At 36.0% G+C, this 12,688-nt stretch overlaps 1 protein-coding gene across 4 annotated transcripts in view; it reads right to left on the bottom strand.

Moving 5' to 3' along the window:
* The window catches only part of Mettl15 (methyltransferase like 15), a 159,921-nt gene that overhangs the window by 14,338 nt on the left and 132,895 nt on the right, over positions 1 to 12,688 (bottom strand). For 3 of the 4 annotated variants that reach the window (XM_013019679.1, XM_013019682.1, XM_013019681.1), the window contains 2 exons: positions 11,992 to 12,123; positions 3,693 to 3,910 (listed from right to left, as the gene is read on the bottom strand). In XM_013019679.1, the coding sequence (XP_012875133.1) occupies positions 12,039 to 12,123 (85 nt within the window). In that variant the 3' untranslated portion in view covers positions 3,693 to 3,910; positions 11,992 to 12,038. Of the gene's footprint in view, positions 1 to 3,692; positions 3,911 to 11,991; positions 12,124 to 12,688 lie in introns of those variants that run through there. The other variant, XM_013019680.1, reaches the window with a different exon arrangement.

Raw genomic sequence — 12,688 nt, 5'->3', positions numbered from 1 at the left:
TGGAACATCATAGTGAGTTATTGGCTGATTCATAGGTCATCTATTTTTGCCTAAAGATTTCCTCATCCCAGAGCAAGGATCAGACAACATTTTCTTACCTGTGCTATGAAAAAGGTGCAGGTTTGCTCCTGAGAAATTTCTAGTTCAGATTCTCAAGCTCAATTTGCATAGAAATAAAGTAGATTTAATGTAGACAAAAATCAGTTATATCACAATGAGTTCTAGTGCCTATACCTAATCCACCATCTTAGTTTTCTCATGCAGAGCCAGTTTTCACCTTTGTAACCATGACATTCTTGTGAGGGAAACCAGACAGCATAAGTGACATACTTTCTGGCTCCCAGCAAAGTGAACCAGCAGAGCTGGTTCAAGTTTTGGGTTTAGTGTCTTCCTGATCAGGAGCTATATTCATTTAGGATGTGTCTATCTATGACAATTTTGCACAGTTGTAAAGTTTGCATCATTGACAGGGTTCTGTCACATTTAAATTACTTTAAGTATACTTAATTAGACTCAAAGGCATGGGCATATGGGGCCCTATTAAAACAAACTGTTCAGATTCCTACATATTCCTTTACACTTGTGCAGTATGCCACGGTTTACAAAATTCTCTCACACATGCATCAATTCCTTGACTCACCTGGGAGGTAAATATCATTTCATGGTACTTTGGTTTGTTTCTGTTGTTAATCTTTTAGTTTCAGTCTTGGTCCATCTGCAGTGGCTAACCTAAATATTACTCACATATGTCAGGAATGTAAGTTGTTATATGCTGAAGAAAAGTTGGTTAGTAAAGGAATATAGCTTTAATCAAAATAGGAAAATACATTTTATTTCTATTTAGTAAAAATGTACTATTTAAATAGTGGGTTAATGTTGAAGACAGAAGTTGGTTCTGAGGAACAGCAGAAGTATACCCAATTTTGAGTTCAGAACAGTAGACATCAACTGATTCTGTGGAAATCTTCTTGAGTTTAAAAAGACTATAAATCTGCACTATAATTTTAAGTTGCTTTAGTCTATTCTTAATTATACAATTTCTAGAGCCTATTAAAGAAAGGAAATGGTCTCTGTAGACTCATTTTATCAGGTCTGAAGTCCCCTCATTCTTTATCATGTGCTTGAAAAGTTCTCCAAATTGCATAAGAAATAACTCTAAAATATGACTCATTGCAATTAACACTGTAATATTGCGGCCACCATTAAAAATTTTATTAACATTTATTAACTTCTAGCATTGAGATCTTTTTTAACTCTGAGAAAAAGATTCAAAATGCCTATTACATCTCTTTAAAAAGTTAACAATGTGCCCTTTCCTCAAAGGATGATATGTCTATTCCAAATGATGCCATATAAAAACAACAGAGCTTTTAATTGGGTAAAAAATTAGTGCTTCAGAGAATTTGGGGGATCTTATTCATTCAATGGCAAGAAAATTGTTATTCCAACAATTAAATTCATACAGAAAATAGCTTAACTGAGGAAAGTTAAAGATTTGTTTTGAAAATAGCTGCTGCATATGAACTATAGTTTTGGCACTTGGTCTGCTATAGTTTTGGCATTTATATTTCAAGATTATTTTATTAAAGATTCTGATACATGAAAAGTAAAGCAATACTGTGTGTGGGGGGGGTGGCAGCAATACTATGTATGTGCTTGTGTGTGAGAGAGCAAAACTGTGTTTCTGTCTGGAAAGAGAGAGGAAGGATTACTTCAAAATCATTTGCTTTAAATACATTTAATTACACATAATATCACTAGCTTGATATATGCTGAGATTATTTATTCCTGGTTAGTATGCCTTGATTTACAAGCATACATACTTACCTTTTTGTTCTGGTCTGAAGGGTAATATTGGTGTGGTTTCTGTTTCTGTGATATTAAACTTGAGTACAAGGACCTATTTGGTTTAGCTATATGGCTCTCTATATTTTTTCTGGACTAGGGATTGTATTTATTTTTATAGGCAGGCAAGTTAGCATTTGTCTTGGTTATTTTCAAGGTAGGATCATTCATTTTATTCTGAGGTGGGCATGGGCTGAAACTTATTTTTTTCCCCATGTCACTGGGAATGACACATAGATGCTAGTGTACCCAGCCACTGCTCTTTCCCTGCAGCTGATAACAGCTGCTTAGACCTGGATAAGACAAAGACTACGGCACCTAGCCATGGGTTGTGATGGAGTCTTGTGAACTGCACTTTTCCTAGAATGGATTTGAATCATGATTCCCTAATCTCTGTATCCCATGTAGTTGAGCCATTGTGCCAGCTTGGATTATCTTTTTTTTTTTTTTTTTGGCTTATCTTATTTTGAAGACCAGGTTTTCCATTGGCAACATTCTCTATGAAAAATGAAAAGAGGCAACTTCTTCATGGATCAGGGTGATAGTACTACTCTTCTTCCATATCTGATAAGGCAAAATATTACTCATTCTTTAAACTAAAATTGTATTTCTCAGAATTATGCATGGCTTTCTTGAGTTATTATGGGGAATAGGATTTGTTGAAAGGAAAAAAAGCTATCAATGCTGTAATAAAGTCACATATAGAGACCAGAGATATTGAGCACTTGAAATAAACCTAGGACAAATGTAAATGCTATTAAATATAAACACCAGAATTTGATGGAAAAATGTGAAATATATTGTTTTATATTAATCACATGTTAATCTAAACATCCAATAGATTATACTATTAAAATTTATTTCATGTTTCATTTTTCTTTTCTTAGTATGGCTTTTCAAAAAATTACAAAATAGCTCAAATTTCTGATTACTCATCAAGAATGTTGAAAATATTGAGGACTTCAGAAACCATTTAATTTTGCATTTTTCTTTTGTGTGCTTAGCTCAAAACTGCTTTGAAAGTCTGTTACCTTTGCTGAAACACTGACCAGATGGACTCAGGTAAAAATAGAGATCATTCAAACAATGTTGGGAGGCTGAAACCCTGAGGTAGGAGCCTGATGAGGGTGAAACATAGAAATTCATATGCTTTGATGATCATAATATCACATCTGAGAAAAGTGATTTGAGTAGAGATGTTTATGCAGTGCAGGAATTCTTGGACTAAATATAGAATTTGCAAAAGCATTATGTTCTAATAGTTCAAAATTTACATACTTGTCTTGAACAAGTGGCTCTTGAACACTTCCTTCCCTCTTTGACCTTTAGTGCCTAGCAAACACTCAATTGATAATACACACACACACATACACACACACATGTTGTTGTTGGTTGTGGTGGTTGTGTGTCTTGAACTTTAAGTCTAGGCCCTGTCCCTCAGCTCTTCAGTTCAAGATTAATGCTCTACTACTTGAAACACAGCACCACTTCCAGTTTTCTGGTGGTTTACTGGAGATAACAGGCTCATGGACGTTCCTGCCCAGGCTGCCTTTGAACCACAATCTTCAGATCTCAACCTCCCGAGTAGCTAGGATTACAGGCATGAGCCATGGTGGCTGATTCTCTATGTGGCTAAATAAAAAAAATAGGCATAAATATAGCTTTAAAGATTAAGATGTAATGAGGCTAGATACAAGACTAGAACCATAGAGTTTCAAAAAATCAGCCCAATTTAGCATGTGCCCATGCTTGATGGTCATAAATTGAACTAACTTGCAGAATGAATCCGCACAAACTGCAGCTGTGATACACTTCTACTAGGCCAAAGCATTGCTTTGGCACAGTTCAGTTGAGATTGAAGGAAACAGTTGAAGAAATATAAGCAGTTGTAGATTTGAGAGTCATCAGGAAATGTTAGATACTTTAAAGAATTGACTGAAAGTTAAACAAGTTAATGTGACATTTCAAAAGGATTTTGAAATTCAATAGCTTTCTTTACCAGCTGATGTTTATTCTCTGGTTGTAAGGCAAATGTTGTATTTCTCCAAAGAAACAATGATTGACTCTAGAATAAATACACAGGATCAACATTCAGTATATTCTCTCCCTGACCCCTCCCCATCCTATGAAACAGTGTGTGTGTGTGTGTGTGTGTGTGTGTGTGTGTGTGTGTGTGTGTGTGTGAGGAAACCATCTGGCTGGCTCTTTTTAAACATGATGTTCATCATCATCAAAAGAGTTTTGCAGAACAAAAGGTAGTTATGGTGTGATTCTACAGAAAATAATATACATGGGTATAGGAAGAGAACATTTCCTTTTTCTTATCAAATCAGCAGTGTGTAGGTAAGAGATTTGCTATTATTTAAGTGAAAGTTTTGTTACTCAGTCTATTTCAAATGTATGTTAGTAAGTGTGGATAATTAGGAAAACATGATAAAAATATGTAACATCTACCAAGATAGGCTTCAGGAACTTATTACTGTTAGAAATTAGGATATGGGGGCTGGGAATGTGGCTTAGTGGTAGAGTGTTTGCCTAGCATGCACGAAGCCTTGGGTTGGATTTCTCAGTACCACATAAACAGAAAAAGGTGGAAGTGGCGTTGTGGATCAAGTAGTAGAGTGCTTAGCCTTGAGCTGGAAAGCTCAGGGTCAGCACCCAGGCCGAGTTCAAGCCCCACGACCAAAAGGAAAAAAAAAAAAAAGAACTTAGGATATGGATTGTACATTTCTGCATTTGAAAAAAAATTCACAAAAGTTTAGTAATATCATTGGCCCCCTACTTATGTGAATCAGTTTAACAAGTAAATTTGAGGAACATACTTTAAAGAATTATATAACATTCAAATGAAGGAAGTCTTATAATTAATCTGATCAAAACTTGTTATTGATGTGGCTAGAAACAGCAGAACCATAATTTAAAATTTTAAGAAAGTTGGGGGAAGGTAGAAGAAATTCAATGTTTTGCAGAATCTAGACCTCTGGAAAAACTGGAATGAGGAATGTGACATTCCCAAGAGGACCTCTCCAAATCACTGACTTCCTCTTTAAACATCTAGAAAATAATGAAACAGCTTTACATTTGCACCCAAGAGGACTCCCATCTTTTGTTTTTTATTATACTGATGAGAAATCCTTACCTCATCTACTTCATGTAGACCAATTTCCCAGTATTACTCTCACTAAATATACACACTTAGAACTATCTATGCCTTGTGAAGAATTGACAAAAGCCATATTTTGACTTGATGCGATAGAGAAAGGGAAAGAATCCAACAAAAGAATCAGATTTTTTTTTTGTTGTTGGTCGTGGGGCCTGAATTCTGGGCCTGGATGTTGTCCCTCAGGTCTTCAGCTCAAGGCTAGTGCTTTACCATTTGAGCCACAGCACCACTTCTGGCTTTTTCTGCTTATGTGGTACTGAGGAAACAAACCCAGGGCCTTATACATGCAAGGCAAGCACTCTACCACTGAGCCACTTTCCCAGCCCAAGAATCAGAATGCTAAGTGGACCCATCGGAGTTATTTTGTGGAAAGCAATGGAGAAAATATTTTTATGGGAACAAAGATGAACACTAGCAAATGTTACAGAAGCAACCAAGTAGTTCAAAATGGCATTTGAGTGTTGTGTCTGGTACTAAAAGTCAAAGATGATTCACACAAAAGAATTTCTATAGAGGACACACTGGAATTGGATAAATCATAAATAGGTGAAAAAATTGGAGGTAGTATGGATTCTCTTTAAGAAATCAAATCATAGGGCTGGGAAGGTGGCTCAGTGGTAGAGCGCTTGCCTTGCATGCATGAGGCCCTGGGTTTGATTCCTCAGCACCACATAAGCAAAAAGAAAAAAGCTGGAAGTGGCCCTGTGGCCCAAGTGGTAGAGTGCTAGCCTTGAGCTGAAGAGCTGAGGGACAGTGCCCAGGCCCAGAGTTCAGGCCCCATGACCGGACCCCCCCCAAAAAAAAGAAAAAAAATCAAATCATAAAAGAAATTAGAGAATGTATAACATTCTGGTAAGCAAATCAGTGTTACGGAGATATTTAGTTATTTTTGTTTGCTTTTAGTATATTTGTAGACTAAAGGAAAGATACGAGAGAAGGAATTATACAACTAGAGGAGGCAAACAAAGTGAACGAAATCTTGGAGAAGACAGAAGCAAAAGAGAATGAGTTTTTCTGATGAAGTATAAGTCTACAAAATAGGGATTAAGGAATAAATTTATAAATGCTGAGAGGAAGGTGAGGGGGGTGGGAATCACAGGGACTCAGATCTGTTTCTGTGTTTATAAAAGGAAAGATTACCAGATCCAAGTATCAAGTCTTCTCACCTATCAGTTATTGTTCCCTAAAGACATGCAACATGTACAGTGTATTGGTCCTTAGGCCTTTTTCACTGGTTTTTAAAGAAACCTTTCCCTCCTTTTAAAAGGCTTTAAAACTTGTAATTAGTAATGCGTATTACTTGTACACATTAATGGTGTTTTCACTGTGATCTTTCCATCTCTGCACATATCTCAACCATCCTCTTCCCTCCTGTCTCCTCTGACTTCCTTCCAACTGTCTCCTCATCCTTCCTTAGTAGTTCTTCTACTATTTCCAAGTTATCTTTTACTTTTAAATTCCAATTTCCACATAGGAAAGAAAAAGTGCAATGCTTGTCTTCCTTTTTTTCATAGTTCTTTAACTACCTTTGATCTATTATCTTACAAATAATTCATCTTTTTTCCTATTAAAAAAGGAGGGAATTTTGTTACAAAAACTACAAAGGTTGGCCATTTAATAACAGAGAAGTGCAGGAGGATACATGTTTACTTCAGCCTCAGTAAATCAAATAATGAAGTGGTTCTCTTTATCTTATCTTGTCTTCTTTATAATGGAAATTCTACAACAATGACTGTTTTTATATATCTATTGATATATGTATTGATATGTTGAATACTGCAAATAATTATAAAAATTGAACAGAAAAATAGCTATATTCAAATACAGATTTTTAACCACTATTTGCCAAGGTATGGTAGAGGTGAGAAGGGAAGGGGGGAGAGGGAAAAGGAGGGGTAGAGAGAAAAGAGGTGGAAAGTAGAGGGAAGAGGAGATGTTATAATAACAGAACATGCCAGGATAAAGTCATGTAAAAGCTTAAAGCACTGAGTGTTAGCTTTGCTATATCCTGTAAAAACCTGAATCTGACTACTCAAAAATACCTTTTTTTGTTTTTTCCAGTTATATGAGTTAATAAATTCTTATACTTGAGTTAGGGCATTCTCATTGGCCACCAAAAGACACCCAACAAAGGACTAGAAGTATGGCTCAAGTGGCAGAGTGTTAGCCTGAGGTAAAAAATCTAAGGAGGAGCGTGAGGCCCTGAGTTCAAGCCCCACTACCAGCAATAAATAAATAAATGAATAAATAAACAAATATAGATAGATAGATAGATAGATGATAGAGGAGAATTTATCAAGACTGAAAATCATTTGAGTTCCGAAGGGTCCTTTTCCACATTGGGATTTCTGCCATCCCATAGATAGATAAATGAAACAGATGGGTTACTGGCCCATGAAAACTCAATGCAAAGGTATGACAAAAAGTGTTTAAGATAAAAAAGCAGGAAAATAACTTTGAGATGAAGGACAAAGGTGAACCACTGCAACAGTGATACTCATTAGACACTATGTTGGAAATGAACTTTATACCTTGGGGGAGGAGAATTGGGAGGAAAGGAAAAGTGGGAGAATTACTTTACTTATGTAACTAACTTCTCTGTACATCAGCCTTACAATAAAATTAAATTAAAAAAACCAATTTTGAAATAATAACATTATACCTCAATTGCTACTACTGATGCAGTAGTCATATTTAAGACTATCAAAAAGAAGTATATGCAGAAATATACGCAACATTTAGAGAATATTTTAACAACAGCACCCTCAACTATTTAGTGTCCACAGTATGCTAAATGTTCCACATGTTTTATCTCATTTCATTATTATAACTTTCAGTTCCATATTCATTAATCTCTATTTCATTCATAGTAAACTTACTAGCATGAATACTAATCTCACCTTAAAGTGAAATAAATGATAATTCATGAGGTTATCTAGCATATCCACATTTGTACTTTCAGCTCCTATGTACAAACTTGGAATTAAAGCTCATGGTTTTCTGAGTCTATATCCAATAGTGTTTTTATACTATCTTTAACTTAGTGCTTGTAAAAGCTGGATATTTAGAATGAATTAGAACTCCATTATTTGATTCTTTAGCAATACAAATCCTTACCTGTTTAAGACAGATAGGTATTACTTACTAAAGTATAAACGGGAGTATAAAGGAATCAGAAGTGGTTACTGACCTCATTTGAATTCACCTTTGCACGCTAACATCGGAGTTATGATAAATACAACAGAGTACAATAATACTGACAGCTAGTTCAGTGCTTAAGGTAAAATACTGCATGAAGAGATACGGTGTCAGTGAATTGGCACTTTCCTCCTTTGCATAGCAGAATGTTGTTTTATTTATTTTTGCCTAAAATTTTGGTAGTACATGAAAAAAGAAAGTGATGTGATAAAAAAAAATCTATGAGGTTTTTATTTTTTTTGTTGTTGTTGGTTGGGCTTGAACTTGGGGGCTTGGCACTGTCCCCGAGCTCTTCAGCTCAAGGCTATAACTCTACCACAGTACCACTTTCAGTTTTCTGGTGGTTAACTGGAGATAAGAGTCTCACGCTTTCCTACCCAGACTGGCTTTGAACCATGATCCTCAGATCTCAGCCTCCTGAGTTGCTAAGATTACAGGTGTGAGCCTCTAGTGCCTGGCTCTATGGAGCATTTTTCATAGGCATTAGGAACTATGACTTTTTATCTTATATTAATTTCATCAAATTTCTAGTGCTTTGAAAAGTTATGCAGCGACTGTATTTTTTTTCTTTTTTCTTTTTTTTTTTTTTGCTTATGTGGTGCTCAGGAATCGAACCCAGGGCCTCAGGCATGCAAGGTAAGCGCTCTACCATTGAGCCACCTTCCCAGCACAAGTGATTGTATTTTTTTAAATTTACATCTAAATGCTTTCTTAGCATGCTTGTAGATCATGCTTTATGTTATTAAGCATTAGTTGGAAATAATAGCTATAAACAGATGAAATTTGAGAAATAAAAAAAGAGTTAAGGGCTGGGAAGGTGGCTCAGTGGTAGAGCACTTGCCATGCATGCATAAGGCCCTGGGTTCGATTCCTCAGCACCCACATAAGCAAAAAGAAAAAAGCTGGAAGTGGCGCTGTGGCTCAAGTGGTAGAGCACTAGCCTTGAGCTGAAGAGCTGAGGGGCAGCACCCAGGCCCAGAGTTCAGGCCCCACGACTGGACCCCCCCCCAAAAGAGTTAAGCTTTAAGCCATGCTTGATTCAACATGATATGACATTGTGGTTCTGACAAAAAAAAAACCCAACACATCCCTGATTTGTTATCAATTTATATTTATTAAAGACTTTGTAAAATTGCCTTCATGTTTTAATTCTTATCCTTTTGTTTTATAGAATGCCACACTTAAAAATATCTCTTATAATATTGCAGAAATTATAGAAACTGAATAGAGGGGCTGGGAAGGTGGCTCAGTGGTAGAGCGCTTGCCTTGCATGCATGAGGCCCTGGGTTTGATTCCTCAGCACCACATAAGCAGAAAAAGCCAGAAGTGGAGCTATGGTTGAAGTGGTAGAGCGCTAGCCTTAAGCTGAAGAGCTGAAGGACAGCACCCAGGCCCACACACAGTTCAGGCCCCATCACCGACCAAAAAAAAAAAGAAAAGAAAAGAAAAGAAAAATAGACAAACATCTATATTAAAATACAAAATTTTGACCACAGGCAATTAATACTGAATTTCTTTTTTTTTTTGTCGGTCGTGGGGCTTGAACTCTGGGCCTGGGCGCTGTCCCTCGGTCTTCAGCTCAAGGCGAGCGCTCTACCACTTGAGCTACAGCGCCACTTCCGGTTTTCTGGTGGTTTATTGGAGATAAGAGTCTCACAGTCTCTCCTGCCCGGGCTGGCTTTGAACCGCGATCCTCAGATCTCAGCCTCCTGAGTAGCTAGGATTACAGGCATGAGCCACCAGCGCCCGGCTAATACTGAATTTCTATGCATTACAATGATTCTAACATGTAGGGATTAGGTTGCTAGGGTAAATACCAACGTTAACTCATATTTATTTGTCCAGAGTTAAGTTGGAACATAAATTAGTATTACCTCAATGGTCATTAAAACTTTACATATCAGTGTTAACAGAAAAAAGGAAGGAGGAGTACAAAAAAAGAAGAGCCAGAGAATTTGTTTCTTTGTAAATGGTTAATCTTTAACCCTACAAAAACTAAAGAGCAATGTTTTTTAAATAATTGCAAGTAATTTTCAAACATATTAGTTAATCAAAGCAACTGTCCCACTGTATTCTTTAATAGACTGTTGGTTTTAGCATAATAAATATTTCAATAATATTAAAGTTATATAAATGCTAGACTCCTCAAAGAGAACTCAGAAACTAAGACATTTCATAAACAAAAAGTAAGTATATCAACTAAAAATTGTGTAGTTATTATTTTCTTAAAATAACCTGATTAGAAGGTAGTTAGTGCAGCAATAGACAATCACTGCATAATCACTATAATAGCTTTATTTTCTATGTGCACTGTTTGAATTTCTCAAAAACACTCTAGTCAAGCCTTTAAAACACTTACTTGTGCATTTTATTTACCCTGTAACAAAGCCTAATAACAAAAACTGGCACATATACTTCCGCAGGAGACTTTTCAAAACTAATTTTGTATTGACTGAAGGACTTCTCTCATACATATTACTTAAGATATTTTTTACACAAGAGCATTAAGCTCCATGGGGTTCAGTAAATCATTACCAGAAACTGATGGTTTAAACTGGTAGCAACACGTTTTCTTACTCTTCTAGAGGAAAGTATCCAACAACCCAGGTGTTTCTGAAGATTCTGACAGGACTCTGAGAATACTCTTTCATGTTCCCTTAACTTCTGGTAGCTGCCAGTGTTACCTTATGGCTATTAGCCTACAGCCTTATCTTTCCAAGAGCTGCCTCCATCTTCAGGCGCCATTATCCTATATCTCTGTATCTCTTTCATTTTTATAAGGAGACCAAGCAACAACAGAGTAAAGACAAGAATAACCTCATCTTAGCAATTTGAAATCAATGTGTTTCCACATACAGCTACATTCTGAAGTTCTGGGAAGTATATGACTTCTGGCGGAGATGCTGTCCAATCTATTTCCGCTAAACAGTAAAGAAAAAGATTCCCGAGTTATACAGGATGCAAAAATGATTGAGGAAAAACCACTGTTGAAGATGGACTTTATTCTTTTTCCTCTCTCTCTTTCTCTCTTCCTCTTTTATGGAAGTACTGGGGTTTGAACTCAGGACTTTATGGTTGCTATGGAAGCACTCACCAGTTTTATTAGTTTTTCAGATAGGTTTTTATTTAATTTTTAAAATTATCTTTAAAAACTGTACAAGGGAAGTGACATTGTCCAAAAAAAATGTACTAATTACCTGACTTATATAACTGTAACACCTCTGTACATAACCAGTACAATACCAATAAAAAAAGAAAAAGAATTGAACAAAGGGATTTCAACTCAATATACTATATGCATGGTGATCAGTATCACTCCTTCTATCATTCTCCCTCACACCTCCCAATCCCATCCATTACCTCAATTACCTAGTTCCATTTTTACATATACACCCTGAATGTTATGACTGCATTTGCCCACCACTCTTCTCTCTCTCCATTTGTCATTTTTGTCTGGACTGGTTATGATCCTCCTGTGTAAACCTCCTATTCAGCTGGGATTATAGCAAACACCAGCACACCAGCTTATTTGTTAAGTTGGGTTCTTACTTTTTGCTCAGACTAGCCTCAAACCATGATCCTCAAAAATCTCCACTTCCTAAGTAGCTAAGATTGCAGATGTGTAGCACAACCTTGGTTTGTTGGCTCAGAAAGGACTCTTACTAACTCTTTGTCTTAAACCATCATATAGTCCCAAATTCTATCTCCTGAAAGGTAAGTATTATAGACACGTGCCATTTGGCTTGGCATTTATTATCTAATCAGATATGCAGACCCGAACTTACCTTTGGAAATCTTTCCCATTCATAAACATAATATTCAGGGGGTTAACCTAAGTGCATGGCTTTGTTTGTAATTTGACTGCAGAATTTTCTAATTCTGATTTCATTATAGGAGTGTTCAGATTGAAATAAAGGCTGTAAAGTAAAAGCAGCAAACAAGCTTTAGAACTAAAGTTAAATATAACTGAATAGATAAAGTAAGTCTGAGGTAAATTCATAGATTTAATTCTCATCTATTTCACCAATATAGTTATACTGCAATTTCATTCATTTGGATTCACTTATTTATAACTTGTAAGCATAAAGGAGAATATAAATTTTTCCTGCACTTGAAGTAATAGTTTATTGAAGAAATGATCAACCTAAATAGGATTTCAAGGACATGTATTTAAAGGAGTCTTTTTTTTTACATGTATCTTCTATCATCATACCTGCTTTCTATTCCATATACTTGAATTATTTTCTACTCATTTTTCTAGTGAAAATTCTCATACCTTGTTCTCAAACCTGATTTATTACAACAGGTCAAAGCCCACTAAACATTCTATTTAAATCACTAAAGGACCATAAACTGCTTCTTGGAATTTAACACTGTGTTAATTATACTGAATTTGATGATCATTTAACTAACATCATTTTTTTTCACTGAACTATAAGCTCCACAGGACAGTCATTATGGGCCTTGTGCAGTACTCTGGCA

The sequence above is a fragment of the Dipodomys ordii genome, unplaced genomic scaffold, assembly GCF_000151885.1.
Source record: "Dipodomys ordii isolate 6190 unplaced genomic scaffold, Dord_2.0 Scaffold46, whole genome shotgun sequence".
Lineage (NCBI taxonomy): Eukaryota > Metazoa > Chordata > Mammalia > Rodentia > Heteromyidae > Dipodomys > Dipodomys ordii.
This window is presented reverse-complemented; position numbering and strand designations above follow the sequence as displayed.